This window comes from Schistocerca americana, chromosome 1 (genome assembly GCF_021461395.2).
Source record: "Schistocerca americana isolate TAMUIC-IGC-003095 chromosome 1, iqSchAmer2.1, whole genome shotgun sequence".
In the NCBI taxonomy this organism is placed as follows: domain Eukaryota; kingdom Metazoa; phylum Arthropoda; class Insecta; order Orthoptera; family Acrididae; genus Schistocerca; species Schistocerca americana.
The window spans coordinates 414,939,940-414,964,545 of NC_060119.1; the positions used below are offsets into that span (position 1 = coordinate 414,939,940).

Below are 24,606 nucleotides of genomic sequence, written 5' to 3' on the forward strand. Positions count from 1 at the left end.
TCCGTGTCCTGAATGGTACCTCCTGGGGAGCGGACCGAGTGGTCCTTCTCCGCCTCTATCGCGCCTTAGTGCGCTCGAAATTGGATTATGGAAGCATAGTCTACTCCTCTGCTCGGCCGTCTATTCTTCGGCGTCTCGACTCTATCCACCACCGTGGATTACGTTTAGTGTCTGGAGCTTTTTACACCAGCCCTGTGGAAAGCCTTTATGCTGAGACTGCTGAACCTCCGCTGTCCAATCGGCGGGCAGTCCTTCTGAGTCGTTATGCTAGCCATCTGTCTTCCATGCCTGCTAATCCAGCCCATGACCTTTTTTTCGACACCTCCTTTGATGTCGGGTATGCAGGCCGCTCCTCCTCCCTACTACCCCCGGGAGTCCGCTTCCATCAACTGCTCCATTCTCTCTCCTTCCGCTTTCCTAAAACCTTCTTGACAACTTGGGGTACAGCACCGCCTTGGCTCCGTCCCCGGATCGACTTGCTCAGAGACCTATGTCAATTTCCCAAGGATGGTACCCCTACACTTGTCTACCGTCGGGCATTTGCTGCTCTATGTGCACAAATGACGGAAGCCACATTTATTTACACCGACGGCTCGAAAACATCGTTAGGTGTAGGGAGTGCCTATATTGTTGGCGACACCCCAAATCACTTTCGGCTTCCCGACCAGTGTTCGGTTTATACTGCGGAGCTTTACGCTGTTCTCCAGGTTGTCCACTACATCTGCCGCCATCAGCGGATACAGTACGTAATCTGCTCAGATTCTCTCAGCTCTCTCCTAAGTCTCCAAGCTCTTTACCCTGTGCACCCTCTGGTCCACCGGATTCAGGACTGTCTGCGCTTGCTCCACCTGGGGGGCGTCTCAGTGGCGTTCCTCTGGCTCCCGGGACACGCTGGTATCTGTGGGAATGAGGCGGCCGATATAGCGGCCAAGGCTGCAGTCTCTCTTCCTCGGCCAGCTATTCAGTCTCTTCCGTTTACCGATCTACGGAGTCGCCAAGTTGGTCATTTATGGCATGCGCATTGGTCAACACTTCCCCATAATAAATTGCGGGAAGTGAAAGCCCTTCCTTGCGCTTGGACCTTTTCCTCCCGAACGCGTCGTCGGGAGGAGGTAATTTTAGCTAGACTCCGGATAGGGCACTGTCTTTTTAGCCATCGACATCTTTTAAGCGGTGATCCTCCCCCACTCTGTCCCCACTGCTCTCAGCTGTGGACGGTCACACCTTTTAATTGAATGCCCCTATTTTAATCCGTTACGCTCCCGTCTACAGCTATCGCCTGATCTATCGTTGATTTTAGCAGATGACACGCGCTCAGCTGACCGCGTTCTACAGTTTATTAGTGACAGTGAAATGATGTCAGTCATTTTATTTTTTTTTTTGGGGACAACCAACCCCTTTCTCTAGTGGATTTTTAAGCATTCCTTCTGCCTTTAGTTTCTCAAATTTTATGACTTTGTTCCCCTTGCTGCTGATTTTAAATTTCGTTTTTTCCCTGTTTCCTACGTCACGGGCTGGGCGCTAATGACCATAGAAGTTTTGCGCCCTAAAACCACAAACACACACACAAAAAAAAAAGTCTGCATCTCCATAAATACCCATGCACAATGTGTGGTGGAGAGTAGTTTGATATGAGAGGTGGGGGTAACAGAACTGTCATCTGCCTTCAAATACCGGTTGTTCATATTCATCCAACAATGTTTTGAAATAACTTAGTCGTCTTTCTTCCAGTGTCTGCCATTTATGTTCACACAGCATCTGTTACACTAAAACATGAACTAAACATACTTGTTACTGTTCCAGCAGCATGTTTCTGGATTAGTGGACATCTACTGGCATATGTACATCACGGGGAGTAGGCATAAGTCATCCCTAACAGTCAGCAGTGTTGTTGGCAACTTTCAGCTGTGTAGTGCAAAAGGCTGCAGGCAAAAACAGTAGTTGCCTATGTAAGTGCAACGACACTGAGGTGTTGCCACAGATATTTGCAAAACCACATTGTGCATGAGAGGCTGCTGTGCCCAGCCCATCTTATTCTGACTGGACTACAACATATTCTAAGATTTCTGTAGCAGATAGACTGCCGTTTCCTAGAACCCTTCAACTGAGCTAGGTGGCGCAGTGGTTAGCACACCGGGCTTGCATTCGGGAGGGTGGCAGTTCAAACCCACATCTGGTCATCCTGATTCAGGTTTTCTGTGATTTCACTAAATTGCTTCAGCCAAATGCTGGGATGGTTCCTTTGAAAGGACATGGCCAATTTCCTTCCCCCTCCTTCCCTCGTCCAATGGGACCGATGACCTCACTGTTTGGTCCCCTCTCCCAAATCAGTCAGTCAAACCAGAACCCTTCAAATACACACATCAAAAAAAGTTTTGCATCACCTCGGTTCTGAGAGTTCCAGAACCTGTACAGAAAATTGGAATAGAGATCAACATAAACATCATTTTCACCCTTTTTATCACTCACGAAAACCACACATTGCATCTTGCACCATCATACAGCAAGACTTTGAGGTGGTGGTACAGATTGCTGTAAACACATGTACCTCTAATACCCAGTAGCACATCCTCTTGCATTGATGCATGGCTGTATTTGTCATGGCGTACTATTCACAAGTTCATCAAGGCACTGTTGGTCCAGATTGTACCACTCCTCAATGGCGATTTGGCGTAGATCCTTCAGAATGGTTGGTGGGTCACATCATCCATAAACAGCCCTTTTCAATCTATCCTAGGCTTGTTCGATATTGTTCATGTCTGCAGAACATGCTGGCCACTCTAGTTGAGAAATGTAGTTATCCTGAAGTAGGTCATTCACAAGATGTGCATGATGGGGGCGCGAATTGTTATCCATTAAGATGAATGCCTTGCCAGTATGTTGCCGATCTGGTTGCACTATCAGTAGGAGGATGGCATTCATGTATCATACAGCTGTTACGGCACCTTCCATGGCCACCAGTGGCATAAGTCAGCCCCGCATAATGCCACCCCAAACCAGCAGGGAACCTCCATCTTGCTGCACTCGCTGGACGGTGTGCCTAAGGTGTTCAGCTCGACCAGGTTGCCTCCAAACACGTCTCTGATTGTCTGGGTGAAGGCCTATGTGACACATTCATGAAGACAACGTGATGCCAGTCCTGAGCAGTCCATTTGGCATGTTGTTTGGCCCATCTGTACCATGCTGCATGATGTGGTTGCAAAGATGGACCTCGCCATCGATGTCGGGAGTGAAGTTTCCTGTGATTGAAATGCGGTATTGACTATTTGGGCATGGTTGAACTACAGACCACACGAGCTGTGTACTTCCTTCCTGGTGGGATGACTGGAACTGATCAGCTGTTGGACCCCCTCTGACTAATAGATGCTGCTCATGCACAGTTGTTTACTTCTTTCGGCGGATTTAGTGACATCTTTGAACAGTCAAAGGGACTGTGTCTGTGATACAATATCCACAGTCAACGTCTATCGTCCAGAGTTTTGGGAACTGGGGTGATGCAAACTTTTTGATGTAAGTATTGCATCCGAATACCACCTTTCATTGCTGAAAATGGTCACCACAAATCTTGTAATGTTATTAGTGGACAATGTGGCTCATTGTTCAGTACTTTTCAGAAATCTGCCCGATAACAGTCTACTGTTTACATGATATTGAGTGTGAAAACAGTGAGTTGTTTTTCACGAAAGTGGCATTTTTCCATGAATCTGCTCTGATACTTCGATAGAAGCTACTTTCCCTGCAGGAACAACATAATGGTCAAGCTTAAAATATGTTCTAGGATCCTATCACTGATGTTACCAATATTGGTACATAATTTTGCACGTAGATTTATTTTATTTACTTGTCCTTAGAACATTCTGTCCAAAAGTATAACTTGTCATACTACATTACAGAAATAATATTTACGTTTATAAAGCATATACAAACTAAGATTAGGTTGGGGTAGGCAGAAGTTTTCCATGGCCTTATCAGTGGAACCATCAGAGTATTAAACTTCACAGTATGGAAAAACCAAAGTCAGTATGTCTGAATGAGTACTTGTTGTCCCAAATGCAAGTCCAATGGATTAACACTTCCTTAGACACCGAAGCCGGTATGATTTTGAAAGAAAACTACGTGTACCTAGTCTATAAGGAGCTTATATCATGCACAAGAAATAGTCAATGATGTACCTAGAACATGAAACTTTGTTACACTTCTGAAAAATATACACACACCACTTGCCAGTACCTGAACCATCACTACCCGTCTTGCAACATATTCCTTTCTCTAAGGCAGTATATTGTTCTGCGTGTGAAACAGAAAAAAAGGAAGCCAACAGTAGAAATATTTCTGTGCAAGGACACACAGCATAGATTGTAGATATGTTAAAAGATCATTTACACTGTAGAAATACTTGATAACAAGAAATGTTTGTAACTTTGTTGTAAGAGATGTTTCCTTCTCAAACCTCTTTATGTATATTGAGCGTACATTATAAAGAATGACATGAAAGTTCCACATCTTTAAGTGCTGTTCTTACCTGCTGTATGTGGTGGAGCCTGCAACTATGCATGGTTACTGTCGGATCGTTCCATGCCAAGTGGCCTACAGATTACTGTATAACTCGTGGATTTTATTGCAGTTTTGTGTGAACATCCGCACATGTCCTGAATTAACATTGGTGACATTTTACTTTCGTCGGTTTAATACTTAGAGAGATGTAGTCATTTGTTTGACCCCATAGCACAACTATTGTCAGGGCTCCTGTGAGTTTTCGGCAAATTCTAGAGCTGATATCTCCGGCAGTATAATCTTGAAAAAGAACAAAACTAGGTTATCTTGTTAAAACTTTTTATGCTTGCTTAAGCAAAACAGTAAAAAAAAGCTTTTCCTCTGCATAATTTGAAGCAAAGTTGACTGGAAAAATAGATGCTTGAAAAAATGTGAAATTAAGCTTTTTATATCTCTGAAAGTAATGACAGGATTAACATGAAACTTATCACACATCAGCTTACTAATACAAGATCTTAAAATATAAAATTTTAGTCTCCTGCTGCTTTCCAGTGACTTACAAATTGAGGCCTAAGTTAACAATTTTTCTAACGTGCTAAAAATCGCTTTTTTGGCCCACTTTTACACAAACATCTTTAAAGTGTTTTTAAAATGTTCTTGTTAGAAAGACAATGCTCTAATCCACCTAAAAACCTATATTTTGTTTTGCAATGAAAGAATATAAGGCTTAAAAAAAGAATGACAGGGTAGAGGTGTGTTGAAAATGGGCCCATTTTCTGGCGGTACTTAAATTTGACATCTTTTCTTATCTTCTGCAGTTGTTTAGTAGTTTCTGGGAAAGGCACTATGAAAATGCTTTCACAGTTTAACTGTGTATTATGATGGAGATTATGGTAGTAAAATTAACATCTGCTGCACAATTTGTATTAACAGTCTTCAGGTTTTATGTGTACTTAGTCACATTTTGTAATTTTTGAAAAACTTCAGAGGTCTTCCTGAATTTTTTTCTGATGGATTCAAATTATAGAGAACTATTAGTATGTCTTTTTGCTGTGTAATGCTATTGATGCACCAGTTTAATTCTGGTTTAAGGTAAAATGTACTTGGTGTCAGTATAATTTGCAGTTATGTGGAACATTAGTGTGCAGATCAGAAGTTGTAGAAGTCTATTGCTATGGTCCATGGTGCATCCCCGTTGCCATAGGGGCAATGTTCAATACCTGGGCAACAGGAACCAGGGGTAGTTTACTTGACCACAAGTTCACGAGCCTGGTGAGTGTTTCTTTAAATTTCTAAAACTGTTGGTGGCCATAGCTAGAAGAGGTCTCTTTCAAGATTCTGAGCTTATGTGTACTTGAATTTTTTACAGGTTTCATTAATTTGCTGTAGAATGCCATGAGGAAAACTGCTGCTGGTCAGATGTCACTGATGGGATTGTTTGAGAAGAAATTTGATGAGACAGAAACCAAAAAAATTAACTTTCCAAATGTGATTACTTCTGATTATTAGGGCTGCAAAAATTGAGAACTATTTTTTTATTGGATTAATATTCAGTTTCATTGTTGATAAAAATATCTTTGTAGGGATGAATGTTGTAGAGCTGCCTAAAAAACAAAGAAGACTGCTTATTTGCAGTTTTCTGACTCAAGCTCATATCTTAGTTATCAGTACTTTGGATATTAGCTTCCACAGAAAGTACTAAACAACTGTAGAACATAATAAAAGATGTCAGATTTGAGTACTACCAGAAAATGGGACCATTTGCAGTGCACCTTAGACTTGGCATTCTTTTGTAGGGGCTTGAATCCACGCTTTGCTGACCGCTCAGCAAAGGAGGCAAATGTTAACACTAGAATTGGAGTTTTTGAACCCCTTAAAATCACTGTCAGGACAAAAATTCCTGTATCTAGTTGATGCTTCTACAGCTGTTCTTAGTTTTCCTTTTTCTATGGGCTGATTTTTAATAAAATTCACTGTCTATTATTTAACTTTTAATTCTGAACATTAAGCAGAGTCGTGCTAGACTGTTACAGTCCATTCTGTATCTATATATAAAACCCTTGTGTGTGTTGGTAATGGACAGGCCTTGCTTCATGACTGCCCACTGCCATGGCCTCATCCTATTAGTAAGGGAGTTCGGTTGCAGTATGTGGCAGTGGCTGAGTGTAGTGAGCAAAAATCTGTGAACTATGGAGCAATAAATATTCTTAGAGAAAGCTGTTTGTTCTGTGACTTACGAACTTCGCGATACATGTGAAAATGGGTTTATTGTTTCATTTGTCCAACATAATGCAAGGTATGCGCGGTTTTGCCATTCAGGCTTCAGTAACAGTGTAATATCAGATAGATCAGTTTTAATCTTTCAGTACATTTTCATTTATCACACTTCACCAGCAATCTGCAGAGACATAAAAAAAATAAATCCAGATAGTCAGAGATAAAAATGCTTGTAACTAACAAATGAGTAATTGAAGGGTGCGCTACAGTGATTTTGGATAAACATTTTGCTTATTCTTCATGAGTATAATCCCTCAATATTTAGCATGTTTTAATAACTTTGCTAATGCCCAATAAAAAAGTAACTTCCATCCCTTTCCAGCTTCATTTGAGTAGTATTATTTTAAGACAATATTGCTGAACTAGCATTGGCCCCATGGTGTTACTTGCAGTTAAATGTGTCTGCATAATGTAATGCTAATACAGATGCCAGTAGAGATGGAATAGGGTGAGGACGTAAGCAAGTATATTCACTAATATGGTAAAGTTCAAAAGTCAGAGATAATATAGCTTTTCGAAGAGAACAAGGTGTTCCAGATCGAACATTACACTGAGAGCTGTCAACTACTTCCACCTACCACAATATGGGTGAAACACTTAGTGTACTCTTATCACTATCACATTACACCATGAATGAAAAGACAAAAATATTTTCACATATACAGTGAAGTTCGTAAGTTGTCGTTATTTAGCTTTACCTAAGAGTTTTTATTGCTCTGTTGCAAGTCAAGCTACACACTGGTCAATAAATGACATGATTTTCGTATTTCTAATGCCCACTCTTGCATCACAGGCATGTGAGAATCCTTCAAAAATAGGAGTTATAGGTTGCACAGGGCACAGTGGCCAATGAGCAGTGACCAGTTTTCGTACAAAGAGCTGGGCTTGTTCATTAGTTTGTTCGGAAGAGGAGGCCAACAAGTGTTTGTCACTTTGCGGCCAGTTTGCAATGACAATGTGTAAGCCCTGCAATGTTTCTCAAACGATTTAACAGAAACTATTTGGTAAAAAATTTCATTCTCACTTGATTTGTAGTTTTCTTCATCAGGTTCATTATGATGTACCCATAATTTTGTTAATGGTCGTAGTTATTGTGATATTTATGTGGAACTAATATGCTGCGCGAAATTTGAAAAAGTTTGCAATGGAAAAATACAGGTTGCTATGATTTTGCATCTGGTGCATATTACATAATATGTTGCCGTGTATGAAATTTAGTGAACATATTTAATATTTCTTTAGACTTGGTTGGCGCTCTGTCACCAGTCTTGAGAAAATTGATCTGACGTAGGTCTTATTTGCAATAGCATTGCACCAGTGATAAAGCCAAAGTGAAATACCCACAACAATCCTCATATTTTGTGTATGGTTTGAGATATCAAAATGAGATTTTGCCAAATGATAGTACACAAAGAGGAGAGTATTTCGTCATATGTTTATTATGCAAAACTTCATTGTCTTCCATGGTATTCCACTAACTACTGACTTTTCTGGTGAAGGAATGTAATTTTTAAGGACCATCGATAGCTGATGAAATGAAATGCTATCGGTTTTGGAACAACATAAGTGAAGTCATGACATTTATTTTGTACCAAGGATGTGCTTTCTCTTAAGATGCTGACCTTACTTTTCCTCAGTTCCTCAATAAACCACTGTTTCAGATTTCTCTCGCAGTTGTGTCTGCACGACATGTTAGTGAAGTGAGACTGTGTAAACTCTTTGAGTTTTGGCAAAAGAATCAAATTTTGACGTGGCAACAAGATAAATATGTAGGCTTTACTTAAAATTCCGCACCGTCACTCTTCTGTGATAGTTACATATGGTTAACAAACCAGGGGAAAATAAATCACAGAATTTTCGGCAGAATTCCTTCTAGGTACGAACCAAAGATGATGTGACAAATATTTTTGAATGGTCACCGTGCAAATGTGGGTGTGGAGGGGCCCCGCCTAATATCTACCAAAAATGTGAGCATAGGCTTCAGATCAGAATGGCACTTCCCCTCCACCACTTGGCATTTCCCCTACAGTGTTCTGAGCAAATCCCCATCACTGTCACTCTCTCCACGCTTCCCCAGCTAACAGCGCATCTAGTGAACGTAGAATTTTGCATTCACTGTACCGATGCACTTGCATCGGGTGTAAGGGGCATTCTATAAGTAATGCAACATTTTTCCTTTATGAAAGCGGGTTGGTTTTATTGAGGATTTCAATGCATATTATTCCCCACTCTTTCGTCTACAGAACCCTTTTTTGACATAATCTCTGTTTAGTGTGGCAGCCTTATATCACCTTACAGGGAGTGCCTGTGTGCTTGCATAGTGTCACTGCAGTGGTAGACAATGGAGCTAATGTCTTCCTGCATCAATAATCTCCCCATCTTTCGTGTTCTTTCATTGGGCCAAACAGATGGAAGGCAGAAATTGAGATATGGGCTGTAGGTTGGATGAAGAAGAACAGTCCATTGAATTTTTGTGAGCTTCGCTCAGGTGTACAGGCCTTGCATTGCCCTGGAGAAGTCTGTTTGCATTTTTGTGGTAATGGACACGCTGAAGTCATTTCTTCAGTTTCATGAGGGTAACACAGTACACTTCGGAGTTGATTGTTGTGCTGTCAGGGTGGACATCAAACGGAATAACCCTTCAGAGTCCCAGAAGCCTGTCACCGTAACTTCACCTGCTGAAGGTGCAGCTTTGAACTTTTTCTCAGGGGAGAGGTGGTGTGGTGCTGCTCCACAGATTGCTGTTTTGTTTCCAGTTCAAAGCGATGAACCCATGTTTCATTGCCTATGATGACATTCAACAAAAATTGTCGTGATCTGCCTCGTAACACATAAGCAATTTCACATAGATTGTCCTGTGTTACTCTTTATGGTCTTCTATTAGATGGCGAGGGACCTGTGGGTACACACCTTTACTTTCTTAACCGGTAGACGAGTGACTGCACTACTAACAGATGTCCAATTGAGTATCGAGGTGTTTGTGATCTGTTGATCACCTCAAGTGAGTGTGTCCACATGTTCCACCATTGCAGGAGTCACAGCTGTGTAAGGCCAGCCAGCACGTGAGAGATTGGATAGGTTTAGACCTTATTCCAATGAGGAGACATCTCACCCAGTGACTCACCATGACATTACGCAGGTGGCTATGAATAGCTGTGATGCTCTAGTTTTCCACCAGAAGACTTGATGACAGCTTGTAATGCACCTATGTTAGAGACGCCATTTTGAAGGTTACATAAATGCCGCTACCTGTTGGAACTTCGTGAAACTTATTGGAGTTGAAGCAGGATTATTTATCCCACAACAAACTCCACATTTTTGTCAGACAAAATTGGCTGAGAAAAAGTGATGCAGTACTTATTGTACACCCCTCATATATTGACGTGGAAATGTCCACACATTTTTGAATCATCGGGTTCTCTTCGCCCTCCAATTACTAGCAGCACCAACCTTATTGTTCCACTTTAGTTGCAACATAATAGAACAGTTAACCTCTCTTTATGAAATGTTCTGCCATGGTATTTTTCTCCTATGACCTTGGGTTGTTCAGGCAGAAAGTGAAAAAAATAAGCCTGTTTCATCTGCATTAAAAACAATTTTCTGTGATTGATGGAAGAGTATTTTTCCATGACTGAACAAGTCAGTTCACAATTGCTGCACCACCTTGAACACATTTGCATTGTCTGTTTTTCAACCTACCCATCTAACCGTTGAATACCTTGAAATCCACACATTCCATATTTTGTGTCAAATGTATTGCTGTTGCATGAACCATGGTACTGTCAGTTGAAGTGTTCAAAACATGAGCTTGTTTCATCCACTAAGTAGCATCTTTTCCAGTTCTGGAAACTGACCATCACATTCTCGTTTTCATGTGACTTTTTCTGTTTCCACACATGTTGCTTCAGTTATTTTTCATTCGCTCACTTCTGTATTTAATAGTGATGGAGGAATATTCATGTTTTGTGCAGTATTAACAAGCTTAATGTATGAATTTTTGTGCACTCCCTGAATAGTGTTCCACTTTCTTCATTTGTAAGCTATCCCACTGTCTTTTTATCAATGACAAATGGATAAACTGTTTAAAACACAAAAAAATCAGACTAAGAAAATGAAAAAATTACAAGCGGAGTCAGTCAAATGCTAAAATGAACAAAGAAGTCAAGTGTTTGAATTAAGTTATTCAGTTTGCTTGACTGCTATTGAAGTTGTTGGAGCTACTACCAATCTGTAGGCATTACTTCCGCCATAATTTCTACCATAGCAAATGATCCGTGTGACTCGCAAAATTGCCAGCACTGAATAGCAGTGTCTTCCTGCCTATTTCTGCATCATGTGCCCATGAATGTCCTCCTCCCACCACTCTTGCAACTCTCAGCAGCAAAAGTTGCAGCAACCAAACAGTACCAATACCATCAAATTTGAATGCTCTAAGCAGGGAGGGAGAGTGCATAAACAAGTTGGTTTAACATGTGTTTAATGCAGTTGTGACTCTCAGATAACAAAAATGGATAAAAACTATGTGGAAAAATGGAGTAATGAGGGACATACTAACGAGATTCCAGTGTAGGTGTCGGCATATACAAATACTCTCATAGCTTTCTATATGTCATTATAGTTGGTGATAATGTCCCTGTAATAGCATCATAATTGCTTTTCACAATATTTCACACATCTTTGTGGTGGATAATTGTTGCCAAGTTTTCCTAGTATTTCTGCCAAAAATGGATTCTGTTTAGGTTGTGGCAGCTGTTACATTAATGCCAAGACTCTCTATTTCCATTATACCATCTCCTCTTCAAAGTTCAAGCACTAGAGACATGGGATTATAGTGAGTAATCACAATAACAGTTATTATGCAAGGTTATTCAGTGTGTACCATAACATGTGAAATCCATGTTTTTGCTATCTATTTGTAGATGCATTGGTTGCCATGGAAAGAGCTATGAAACGTGATAACATTGAGACCAATGACAGACAGCTAGCGTGTGCACATATTATGTCCCCAGAGGGTCAGGATTACCTCAAAGCTATGGCTGCAGCTGCAAATTTTGCGTGGGTCAACAGGAGCTCAATGACATTTCTCAGTCGGCAGGTAATTTATTAAATTATTGTAGAGATTAAGTTGATGAAAAATTCTAATTGGAATATAAACATTGGTCTGAGGAAAGTGAAAATAATATAAATCAGAAGTTGAACCAAAACAGCCATCATGGAATCATTTGAAAAATAACTGATATTTTGTCTGTGCATGTCTTAGTGGATTATTGTGGTAGTGACCCTGGTAACAAACAAGAAGCTAAACTTATCAAACAATTTGTGTGTGGCACTTTTATTCCAGGCTTTTGCTAAACAATTCCGGATGACACCTGATGACCTAGATATGCATGTAATTTATGATGTTTCCCACAACATTGCTAAAGTTGAGGAACATTATATTGATGGTAAACAGAAGACACTGCTGGTACACAGGAAGGTAAGAATAATAGCTATTGACTGACAGTGTACAATTTTAAGTGATTAAAATTGTAAATATGTGCATTGTAGTTAATTGTATGTTAATTTACTCCATAAGAATTCATTCTTCCTTTGTTTCGGTTGCATTTCTTTCGTAAATCATGATGCTTCATAAGTGCATTGAAGTTTTTACAGTGTGATTCAAAGAATGTTGGTTCAATAACAGTTACACCACCGTGACAAATTCTTTAAGTATTTCCAGTAAATAGTGCAAGACATATTTTGTGTTAGTCTTACTTCTGATTTGTTTTACTATCAGAATTGTAAGGTGCAGGCACTAAATTCAGAATTACTGAGAAAAACTTCATTTAAGTTTGAGGGTACTAAATAATTCTTGTGGAAAGGAGGATTCTCCAGTAGAAGAGTTCTCGGGTATGAGAATTGCATTCTGAAAGATGAGTTTGGACTTTCTGTACAAAGGTTTGGTTGATGCCTGTTTAAAGTTCTTTGATTTAAATGAGGAAAAAGCAGATTACTTACCAAAAAGTGATTCCTGACAAGTAAAATTAGAGCTATTTTAGAGGTTGTGGTGAGTTTCAGTTCAGAACATTTAGCAACATGCAGTGTATTAAAAATGCAAAGCTCCATCGAATGGGATTGTGTGTAGATTATTATTTAGTCTACTCTTACCTATAAACAGAATGATTAAACAAAGTGCCAGTCACATTTAAGGATTTAAATGTTACCATTAATACCTATTGTAGATTATTTTGATGAGTGTGAGGATTCTTGGAAATGTACTAAATTTACCAAATATTCCTGAACATCTTTGTACTGAGATTTATTGACCTTGGAGCTTATCTATAGGTACATTTATTCCAGAATTTCAGTGATCCATTATTTGATTACTGACAATATAATGTAATTAGATAGATAAAAAACTACTCACAAAGTGGTGGTGGGTTTTACTTATGCAAACCTTAGGGGCCAGTGGCTCTTTCTAGCAGAAGGGTTGAAGGGGATAGAAGTGGGGTGAAGGAAGAGGACTAGAGAGGTATAGGAAAAGAGGCAGAATGTGGAAAAGTACACAAAACACTGGGTCAGAGAAGACTTACTGGGCAGGATGAGTCTTTTCTGCTCACCCCATCTGGTAAGTCTCCCCTAACCTGTGGTTCTGGGTGACTTATCTGATCCCCAACACGTTTCGTAAACCTCTCCAGTTCTTTGGAATCGACGTTCCTCCTTCCCCTTCAACCCTTCTGCCAGGAGCCATTGGCTCTGAAAGCTTGCATATGTAAAACCTTTCTTTTCTATGTGTGTTCTCCCGCTAAAAGTTGGTGAGTAGAGTTATGTTGAATTATATTATTTGATGACTGTACCCTTTTTTTTTAATCGAGAGTAAACTTTCTTAGCTATCACTTGCAGATAACAGCAAAGTTTCCCCTCCTTTTCTCTTATCTTCTTGTTGTGGTTTTTTTCATTATATACCTCACAGTGGTATGAATTCTGTGCGAAAGGCAGTTAATTCCATGTAGTTACTTTGGTATAAACTTTTTCAGTGATTAACATTGAGAGGATTATCAGGTAATACCATTTGTTGCATGTTGTATACTCCGCAACAAAAGTAGTTGGGATATATTAGCGATAGTCACTAGTTGATATGCATACTGTAGTTAAAATTAATTATGGTGTGTCATAATGTATATATTGCAACAATGCTGGCATCCAAACGTAAGTTTCAAGTTGGCATAGAAAATGATTGGTGCGTACATTCATTTGTGACTGAAATATTTAAAACTGTTAATCCTCAAGTGGGCGCGCTAACGTATAAAGTGCGCCAACCACAGATAACATTCGAGGTGGCCGAGTGGTTCTAGGCGCTACAGTCTGGAACCACGCGACTGCTACGGTCGCAGGTTCGAATCCTGCTTCGGGCAAGGATGTGTGTGATGTCCTTAGGTTAGTTAGGTTTAAGTAGTTCTAAGTTCTAGGGGACTGATTTCCTCAGAAGTTGAGTCCCATAGTGCTCAGAGCCATTTGAACAGATAACATTGTCTTGTACTAGTACATTGGTGTTTTACAACTGCAACCAAGTATCTGTTCCTTCTTTATTGCTTCAGCTAACGCAGTGATAAGCTGTGTTGTCATATGTCCAAGTGAGCATAAGTAATATAAAATACAGTGAGCTAAGTGAGAAAAATTTACAATCCATGCAAAAAAGTGCCCCAGATTTGGAGTTTGCTGCACAATACCACAACAAGGCAGTTGTCTAAGAGGTAGTTAGTAATGAAATAAGCGGTTGTCTGGGATGTGTTGCAACTGCGCTGTTCAATGATTCAGGTGGATCGTTAGCATGAGGTGACACTTGTACATGACAACAAAGTGATATAATGAAAGCTTATTTCATTATTTAATTAAACAGTGCTTTAACTAATCTAATGAAAGTTTATTTTACTATTGCTTAATTAATCGGAGATTAAACTGTGAGTCCTACCACACATGTTCACCTTCATAACATAAAGACAGCTATTCTACACACGAGTACCTAATATGCCATGTGCCCACTTTTTATGGAAGATGGTGCAGCTGCTCAAGGGTTAAAGGCCACTGGCAAGGAACATAGTCAAAATTAAAACTGTAGTAGGTTTACATTACTTTTATCATATAACAGGTTTGGATAATTGCATAAGGATATTGTATAACAGGTTTGGATAATTGCATAAGGGGACTGTGTAGAAAGTGGTGTTATGAGTGCCGGAATGCAACCGGAATGCCAACAGATACTTGAAATAGAAAACTTTGGGTACTGATGGTTATTTGGGAGACTAGGAACATAATAGGTACAAAGACTTTGTACTGCTTGGAATAAAATCAAACTGATTAGTATTAATGTTACTTACACTGATTGGACAAATTCAGCAGAAAACTTTTTAGAGATATGCAAAATACGAAATGACTCATTCCTGTCAATAACATACACATTAAAAAATCTGTGCTTCTATGAAGGAGATGCTTATTTCGAAAACTGGTTTCATGTAATGGCAGTGTTTGCTGCTCTAATGACAATGAATGTGAATTTGCAAGTAAATAAAGTTGTATTAGAAATGTCTCTGTATCCTAAGGAGAACCTGACTTTCACTCTTCTCCCATCACATCTTGAAAGCCATGGATCATGTCCTTTGCGGATGCAGTATTTCTTGATGTTCGTCAAGTGTTCGTGTCAGTTCCAATCCAAGGGTGTCAAACAAAATTTGTGGTGGGTTTAAGGATTTCTTGGTACAGAGGTCACTTGTTATCTTGGATGTTGTGTACTAGAAACATGTGGATTTAGTGTGAGGTTTATCCCAGGAAAGTGAATTGGATCCTTTGCTGCCAGTATAGTGTATTTATTACCTGTCAGTTAATACTATTAGCAACTAGAAACCTTTTGCTATTATAAGTACTAACAGAAAAAAATGGCACTAATACTCAAACTTTGACAGGTTAAAGTAATCATTGTTCAGGTGGCTCTATAAAGAAAAATGGGATATAAAAAGTGCTCAGATCATTAGAATTTCACTTTCATGGTCCTTAAGTGGAATGTAAAATTGAGAAAGCAGAAGTTTCTCTGAAATTCTACTTTTCTAATTTATCACACAGTGTCTGACAAGAACATTTTCTTCCAAAGATTTCAATTTGTTCCCTTAACATCTCTGGTGTACTTCCATATGATCTGTACTGACATGTTAGATCTTAGCAGTGCACCTCTTGAACCAATCTGCGTATACTGCCATGTCTGCTTGGTAAGGACTCAAAGGACTGAAATATTGGTACACAACTTAAGAAATGGGTCACTTTACAACTTCACACAAAGTTTCCATTACAGGTGCCCCACTTTCACAAAATCTTAGCAACAAACAGTTGACTTCTGTACAGTCAACATAATTTGTTCTTACCCCCTTCTTTTTGCTTTGTGGTATTACCCCTAGTTAGTTACACAATACGGTAGGGCATGAATTCTACTTTGAGCAAAATAGCACCACGCAAAAAGTTAGTCGGCCCCAGAGGGCAACTCTTCGACCTACCCCTTCTTCTGGTCATGTTGCACCACAAATTTCTTTTCCCCTCACTTCTGTTAAGTACCACCTCATTAGTTACATGATCTACCCATCTAATCTTCATCATTCTTCTTCAGCTTCACATTTCAAAAGCTTCTAGGGCTCATCTAAACTGATAACTGTCCATGTTCCACTTTGATTGTGGCTACACTACATACAAATACTTCCAGAAAGGACTTCGTAACACTTAAATCAATATTCAGTGTTAACAAATTTCTCTTCTACAGGAACACTTTCCTTGCAATTGCCAGTCTACATTTCATATCCTTTCTACTATGGCCATCATCAGTTATTTTGGTGCTCATGTATCAGTAAGTTTGGTGTTAATGTAGCAAAACTCGTCTGCTGCTTAGTCTCGTTTCCTAATCTAATTCCTTCAGCGCCACCTGATTTAATTAATCTAAATTCCATTATCATTTTGCTTTTGGTGACAATCATCTTATATCCTCCTTTACAAGACACTGTCCATTCCGTTCAACTGCTCTGCCAAATCCTGTGCCATCTCTGAGAGAATTAAAATGTAATTGGAAAACCTAAAAATTTTTATTTCTTCTCCCTGTATGTTAATTCCTACCCAAAGTTTCTTAGGTTTTTTGCTCAGTGTACAGAATGAATAAGATTGAACCCCCACCCCCTTACACCCCTTGCGGGTCTGGGGGCTAGAATAGGCCCGAGCTATTGAGATCTTTAGCCCACTTTCTCGTCGTCGCATTGCAGTTCTGCCCATTCTCCATCTTTTGAGCGGGGACACCTTCCTGGGCGCATTTTCCATTATGCACTATGAAGTGTGTATCTCTCCATCGACAATGACCATGGACGTCTTTGCACCTGATATCCAGCATGGTAGCCAGTCCGTTGTGGTGGGGCTGCCATGTACCCTGTTGGTTGTAACCCCCTGACCACACAGGGATTGCTCTGCCGATGCCTGCGCCGTTGACTCCCCACGTATGCTAAGGGGTAGATGCCCATCCCCCTGGTGCATCAGGACTCCCGGCAATGGCCATCCTGCCAGGTGGCCGTTACTGCGGCTGGGTGGCGCCTGTGGAGAGGGCCCCTGGGAGTGGGTGGCATCGGGGCGGATGGCATGCATTGAAGCGTAGTCCATCATATCTTGCTGGTGGTGAAACACCAGCAGTCTCAAAGTGAAAACGAGCTCAATTCAACCCACAGAAGTATGACTCCAAATGGTTCTGCTCCCTGGTCACACCATGGAAGGAATGTCAGGCTAAGGTTGGCAGCAGATCTTATTCGTCATGATACCTTGTATGTTAGAGAGCTGATGGGGAATCTTTCATGATGATGAATCCTGAGAGGACAAGTTCAGGGAGTTGGAGGGCTTGTCCAAAATGAGATCTGGGTCAGTCTTGATCAGAACAGCGTCGTCTGCCCAGTCCCGGGAGTTACTCAATTGTGACAAGCTGGGGGATGTTTCTGTAACCATCACTCCCCATAAGAGATTAAATATGGTCCAGGGTATCATATTTCAGAGACCTTTTTTGTATCCCACCTGGAAGGCGGCACGTGGGTCTGCTCTTGAAAACTGAAGGGTAGGCCGAATGTAGGAAGCTAGGAGGAGCAGGTGAGGTAGAACACTGCAATTAGGTTATGACTCTTTTACTTAACTTTGTGTACAGATGAGCACATCGTTGCAGAGTCGTTCATCTGTCAAATCTAACAGCGTCTAGAAGTTACAAAGATAAAATCTGTAGTGGCTCACCCACTATGAAATAGGAACAGTATTGCTTGGTTGTCTCCTTGGAGTCAACTGGGCTGAATATGGAGCTGCGCTCGTACAGCTGCACAGCACTGGCTAGGGGGCGCTGTCGTCGGTGTCGTAATGCCAACCTAAGAACTTGCACCTATGCCGTGGCATCGTAGCTATCGATACCACAACCTTCTTTTGCAGTCCGACGATGAGCTGCACGCCAATTTAGAGTGACGAGGTGTACGTTTGTCCAGCATGTCCACCAGGGTCCGAAAGATAAGCAGGTTGTCACCGGTATCTTCGTCTTGGCCTTTGAGGGTGACACATTGCCCGAGAAGATCAAGGTGATGGTCTACCAGTGTGATGTAAAGCCCTATATCCCTCCCCTGATGCAGTGCTTTAAATGATGGAAGTTCGGCCGTATGTCTTCCCACTGTACTTCCAGCGTCACATGCTGAGGTTGCGGACGCCCGTGACATCCCAATACTCCATGTGCCCCGCCTCCCATCTGTGTCAACTGCGGAGAGCATCATTCGCCTTGCTCGCCTGACTGCAGGATTCTCCAGAAATGAAGGAAAATCGTGGAGTAAAAGACACTGGACCGACTGACCTACACTGAGACTAAGAGGAAATTTGAACGCTTGCATCCTGTGCGTATGACACCCTCTTACACCGCCGCTACAATAGTTCTGGCACCATCAGCTCCGCCAACCCAGGTCACCTCTCAGAACCGGTAGACTACACCTGCCCCATTGATGGTGTGGGGCATTTGCCTCCCTGTTGCTCCTGCACCACCTACTTCGGGAGCAACCCCCCCCCCCCCCCTCCCCTCCCCCCATCGGGGAGGTCCGTCCCCACTTCTAAGCCGGAGAAGTGTAAGTCTTCTTCGCCTTCTCTTGCTAGGAAGGGGTTCCTTGGGTCACTCCCTTCCCAGGTTTCTTCTAGGGGGAAGGACGATACCTGCCAGTGGCTGAAGAGCCCAACGGTGAAGTCCTTCCAGCCAGGGAAACCCAAGGAGCAGTGAGAGAAATCCAAAAAAGAAAACCCCTAAGACCAAGGAAATTGCGGTGGCACCCACACCACACTACCTACAGGCTCTGCAGCTGAAAATGGGGTGAAGATTTTGGTGTCCGCTGAGGACCAAGATCTTGCCAGACTCTAAGAAACAATGGATACAGACTGCTCAGGCAATAAATTGGTGGCAGCAGGTGACTGAGGTGTAAACTGCCTCATTGAATGTTCCATGCTATCCCTGTCTCATGATGTCATCCTCCAGTGGAATTGCGGTAGTTTTTTCCACCGCCTGGCTGAGCTGTGGCAACTGTTAAGCATTTTACATGCTTTCTGCATTGCTCTCCAGGAAACCTGGTTACCAGCAATGCGGACCCCTGCCCTCCGTGGCTATAAGGGATATTACAGGTACCGAAGCGATTATAATAAAGTGTCAGGTGGAGTTTGTGTTGATGTCCTAAGCTCGGTTTGTAGTGAACATGTGCCCCTTCAAACCCCTCAAGCTGTGGCTGTCAGAATAAGGATGACGCAAGAAATAACTGTCCAGATGGTGCAGTACCCCTGAATGTATTAACTGCACTGACTGATCAATTCCCTAAATCTTTCCTGCTTCTGGGAGATTTTAATGCCCATAATCCCTTGTGGGGTGGTACCATGCTTACTGGCCGAGGCAGAGATGTCGAAACTTTACTGTTGCAATTCAACCTCAGCCTCTTAAATCCTGGGGCTGCCATACATTTCAGTGTGGCTCATGGTAGTTACTCAGCCATTGATTTATCAATTTGCAGCTCAGGACTTCTCCCATCTATCCACTGGAGAGCACATGACGACCTGTGTGGTAGTGACCACTTTCCCATCTTCCTTTCACTGCCCTGGCGTCAGGCACATGAGCGTCTACCCAGATGGGCTTTAAACAAGGCGGACTGGGGAACTTTCACCTCTGCTGTCGCTGCTGAATCTCCCCCACACAGTAACATTGATGTGATGGTTGACCAGGTGACTAGTAAAATTGTTTCTGCAGCAGAAAGTGCGATCCCTCACTCGTTAGGGTGCCCGAGACGCAAGGCAGTCCCTTGGTGGTCGCCGGAAGTCGCTGAAGCAATTAAGGAGCGTCGGCAAGCTCTACAGCGGCATAAGCAGTACCCTTCCCTGGAGCACCTCATAGCCTTTAAACAGTTCCGTGCCCGTTTTTGCTACCTTTTCATACAACGGAAGGAGTGTTGGGAGAGATAAGTCTCCACCATTGGGTGCCACACATCACCTTTCCAAGTCTGCGCAAAGATCAAACGTCTTTTCGGGTACCAGGTCCCAACAGCTGTCCCCAGTGTTACCATAAATGGCGAGTTACGTACCAACGCAAATGCGATTGCCGAGCACTTGGCTCAAGCCTTTGCGTCAGAGAATTACCCCCCAGCCTTTCACACACTCAGACGGCGGCTGGAAGGGAACGTCCTCTCATTCACTACACACTGCAATGAATCCTATAATGGCCCATTTACAGAGTGGGAGTTCCTCAGTGCCCTTGCATATTGCCCAGACACAGTTCCTGGGCCTGATTGCATCCACAGCCAGATGATTCAACATCTCTTCATCTGACTACAAACTACATATTTTCATCATCTTCAACCGGCTCTGGTGCAATGGCGTCTTTCCATCACAATGGCAGGAGAGCACCATCATTCCGGTGCTCAGACCCAGTAAAAACCCACTTAATGTGGATAGCTATCGGCCCATCAGCCTGACCAGCATTCTTTGTAAGCTACTGGAACGTATGGTATGTCGGCGGTTGGATTGCGTCCTGGAGTCACGTGGCTTGCTGGCTCCACGTCAGGGCGGCTTCCACCAGTGTCGCTCTACCCCTGATAATCTTGTGTCCATGGAGTCTGCCATCCAAACAGCCTTTTCCAGATGGCAACACCTGATTGCTATCTTTTTTGACTTACTTAAAGCATATGACACGACTTGGCAACATCTTATCCTTGCCACATTGTATGAGTGGGGTCTCCGGGGACCACTCCAGATTTTTATCCAAAACTTCCTGTCGCTCTGTACTTCCGTGTCAAAGTTGGTGACTCCCATAGTTCTATTCATATGCAGGAGATTGGAGTCCCGCAGGGCTCTGTATTGAGTGTCTCTCTATTTTTAGTGGCCATTAAGTCTAGCAGCAGCTGTCAGGCCCTCCATCTCACCTTCTCTGTATGCAGACAACTTTCACAGTACCTTTGTTACTGAGCGGTGCCTCCAGGGAGCCATCCACAAAGCGCAGTCATGGGCTCTAGCCCATGGCTTTCTAGTTCTCAGCTGCAAAGTCATGTCATGCACTTCTGTCGGCATCGTACCGTTCGTCCGGAACCCGCACTTTACCTTAACAACGATCCACTCACTGTAGTGGAGACATATCAATTCCGAGGACTGGTTTTTGAAGCATGATTGACTTGGCTCCCTTATCTTTGTCAGCTTAAGCAGAAGTGCTGGCAGCACCTCAATGCCCTCCATTGCCTGAGCAACACCAGTTGGGGTGCAGATCGCTGTAGGCTGCTGCAGCTCCACAGAGCCCTTGTCCAATCCGAATTGACTGTGGGAGTGTGGTTTGTGGTTGGGCAGTGCCTTCAGCATTGCATTTACTCAACCCTATGCACCACTGTGGGGGTTTGATTAGCGACAGGAGCTTTTAGGATGAATCCGGTGACCAGCGTACTGGTGGAGGCTGGTGTCCCTCACTGCAGATCAGATGTGTGCAACTGCTCGCCAGTTACGCAGCACACACTCATTCCCCTGAGCATCCGAATTACTGTCTCCTTTTCCTGCCCACCGCAGTCCATCTCCCGCGTCTGCATCCCAGATTGGGGCTAACGATTAAGATTCGCGTGCGGTCCCTTCTCTCCGAACTGGAGTCCTTCCCTTTACCACCTCTACTTGTGGTCCATTCACGTATGCCTCCATGGTGTACGCCTCGGCCGCAGCTTCGTGTGGACCTTTTGCATGGCCCTAAGGACTCCGTTAACCCCGCCGCTCTCCGCTGTCACTTCCTCTTGATTCTTGACTTGTTCTGGGGCTGTGAAGTGGTTTACAAATGGCTCTGAGCACTATGGGACTTAACATCTGAGGTCATCAGTCGAAGTGGTTTACACTGACAGCTCAATGGCTGATCGTCACGTAGCCTTTGCATATGTTCATGGAGGAAATATTGAGCAGCACTCCTTGCCAGTTCGCTGCAGTGTTTTCACTGCAAAGCTGGCGGCCATATCTTGTGGTCTTGAGTAAATCTGCTCATGCTCTCGCAAGTTTTCTCTCCCGTGTACTGACTCAATGAGCAGCCTACAAGCTATCGACCAGTGATACCCTTGCCACCCTCTGGTAGTGTCAATTCAGGAGTCCATCTATGCCCTGGTATATTCCCGCCGTTCTGTGGGGTGTGTGTGGACCATAGTACACATCGGAATCCCTGGCAACGAACTTGCTGACAGGCTGGCCAAACAGGCAATGCGGAAACCGCTTCTGGAGATAGGCACCTCCGAAGCTGACCTGGGTTCTGTCTTACACCGCAGGCTTTGGGAGATGGAATGGCATAACAGCACGGACAACAAACTGTATGTCATTGAGACTATGAATTAGTGGAAGTCTTCCATGCAGGCCTTTTGCCACAGGGAATCAGTTGTCCTCTGCCGGCTCTGCACTGGCCACACGTGGCTAACGCATGGTTACCTACTCCGTTGCAAGGACCCACCTCAGTGTCACTCTGGCTCCCAAATGACAGTCGTCCACCTCTTGTTGGACTGTTCACTTCTAGCCGCTCTGCGGCAGACTTTTAACTTTCCCAGCACCCTGCCTTCTGTGTTGGGCAACAATGCCTCCACAGCAGCTTCAGTTTTATGTTTTATCCATGAGAGTGGGTCTTACACTTCTATGTAGGTTTTAGCGCATGTCCTTAGTCCCCCTGTGTCCTCCACCCTAGTGCTTTTAGGGTGGAGGTTTTAATGTGTTGCAGAGTGGCTGCCTTTACCTTTTTATTCTCTTGGTTGACCAGCCACTGTGATCTGCTTTCATGTTTTACTCTCTTCTGTTTCTAGCATCCTTCTGTTTTCTCATCCTTTTTTGTTCCTTTTAGTGTTCATTGTCTTCCCTTCATTCTTGTGGCTTTTCCTTTGTTTCCATTTTGTGTTGTATGTTTCGCCCATTTTATTCTCACACTTGTGGCATTGTTTTATTAGCAACAAGGGACTGATGACATAGTTTGGTCCCTTCTCCTGCCTTTAAACCAACCAACCAACCAACCTGTTGCAGCCCATTCTTCCTTCCTGGACTGTGTTTCCCTCTGTTTCCCCACTCCTTCCCCTGCCTCAGTGTTCTTACTTATGTCAGCCTGGCTATGTATCATGTTTCCTATATTCCTTGCACATTTGTTCCCCTTGCCTTTTCTTTTCATCCTTCTGTTTTGATGTTCTTGCCCCTCTTTTGGGGTTTGACCTCCACTGCTAAATTTTCTCTTCATAGTGTGAGCCATTTGGCAAACTACCTCCCAAACGTCTGCGACGTACACTCCTCTCCCACCTTCCTTCTGTCTTCCTTCCCTGCCATAGCACTGTCTGCCTCAATAGGTCACCAGCACGTTATATACCCATCTGATTCAGCCTCCTGACAGTAAAGTGATCACACTTGTCATACCTGAGCTGTTGCCTCTCAACATTTGCCTAAGAGTGGTTGCTTTTACTCTGGAGCATTGGAACTCCTGCCAAAGGCCACCTTACCAGACAGCCCTTTGTTATGGCTGGGTGGCACCCGTGGCGAGAACCCCAGATCAGAGTAGGTAGCATCAGAGCAGAGGTTTTGCATATGAAATGTATCAATTGAGTGTTCTCCTAAGGCCATCTCTTAAAGTGATAATGGATCATTGAATGCTGCTTCGTATGACTGTGTCTCCTATCCTTTCCTGGATACACCCTGGGAGGAGGACCAGGCTCGCCAGTTTGAGGTGAATCACTTTCCCCACTATCTGGTTTGTACTAGGACAGATGGGCATATGTTCACTGCCATATTATTTTTTGCGGATAATATCAAACAAAAGTTTGGCGAAGTGGAGTCTGTATGTAAGAATTGGTTGAGTTCCCTATTGATCAAAACATCATCTGCCTCTGTCTGCAGCTCCTCCTGCTGGTCAACAACTTGGCAATGCCCCGGTATCCATTACACCTCACCAGTCCTTGAAAACGATCCAGGGAGTCATTTCTCATAGGGACATCATCCTTCAAGCTAATGAGGAACTCCAGACCAATCTGGAAAGACTGGGTGCTCATTTTGTTCAGCGTGTGCAGAGGGGTCGTAAGGACAACCGCACTGATACCATTGCCTTTATTGTGGTGTTTGAGGGAGATTATCTAACAGAGGTGGTCAAGGTTGTGTGTCTCTGGTGTGATGTGAAGCCATACATCCTGCCATTCATGAGGTGCCTTCAGTGCTTGTGTTTCGGGCACATTTTCCAGATATGTGGTGGCTGTGAAAACTCAGTCCATGAGGAGAGCTCCAATGTTTCACCAACCATGTGTGTAAATTGTCGAGACTGTAACT

At 42.9% G+C, this 24,606-nt stretch overlaps 1 protein-coding gene across 1 annotated transcript in view; it reads left to right on the plus strand.

Moving 5' to 3' along the window:
- The window catches only part of LOC124623197 (RNA-splicing ligase RtcB homolog), a 67,059-nt gene that overhangs the window by 15,759 nt on the left and 26,694 nt on the right, over nt 1-24,606 (plus strand). Inside the window, exons 6-7 of the mRNA XM_047149011.1 lie at nt 11,691-11,866; nt 12,113-12,247. Of these exons, the coding sequence (XP_047004967.1) occupies nt 11,691-11,866; nt 12,113-12,247 (311 nt within the window). The remainder of the gene's footprint in view (nt 1-11,690; nt 11,867-12,112; nt 12,248-24,606) is intronic.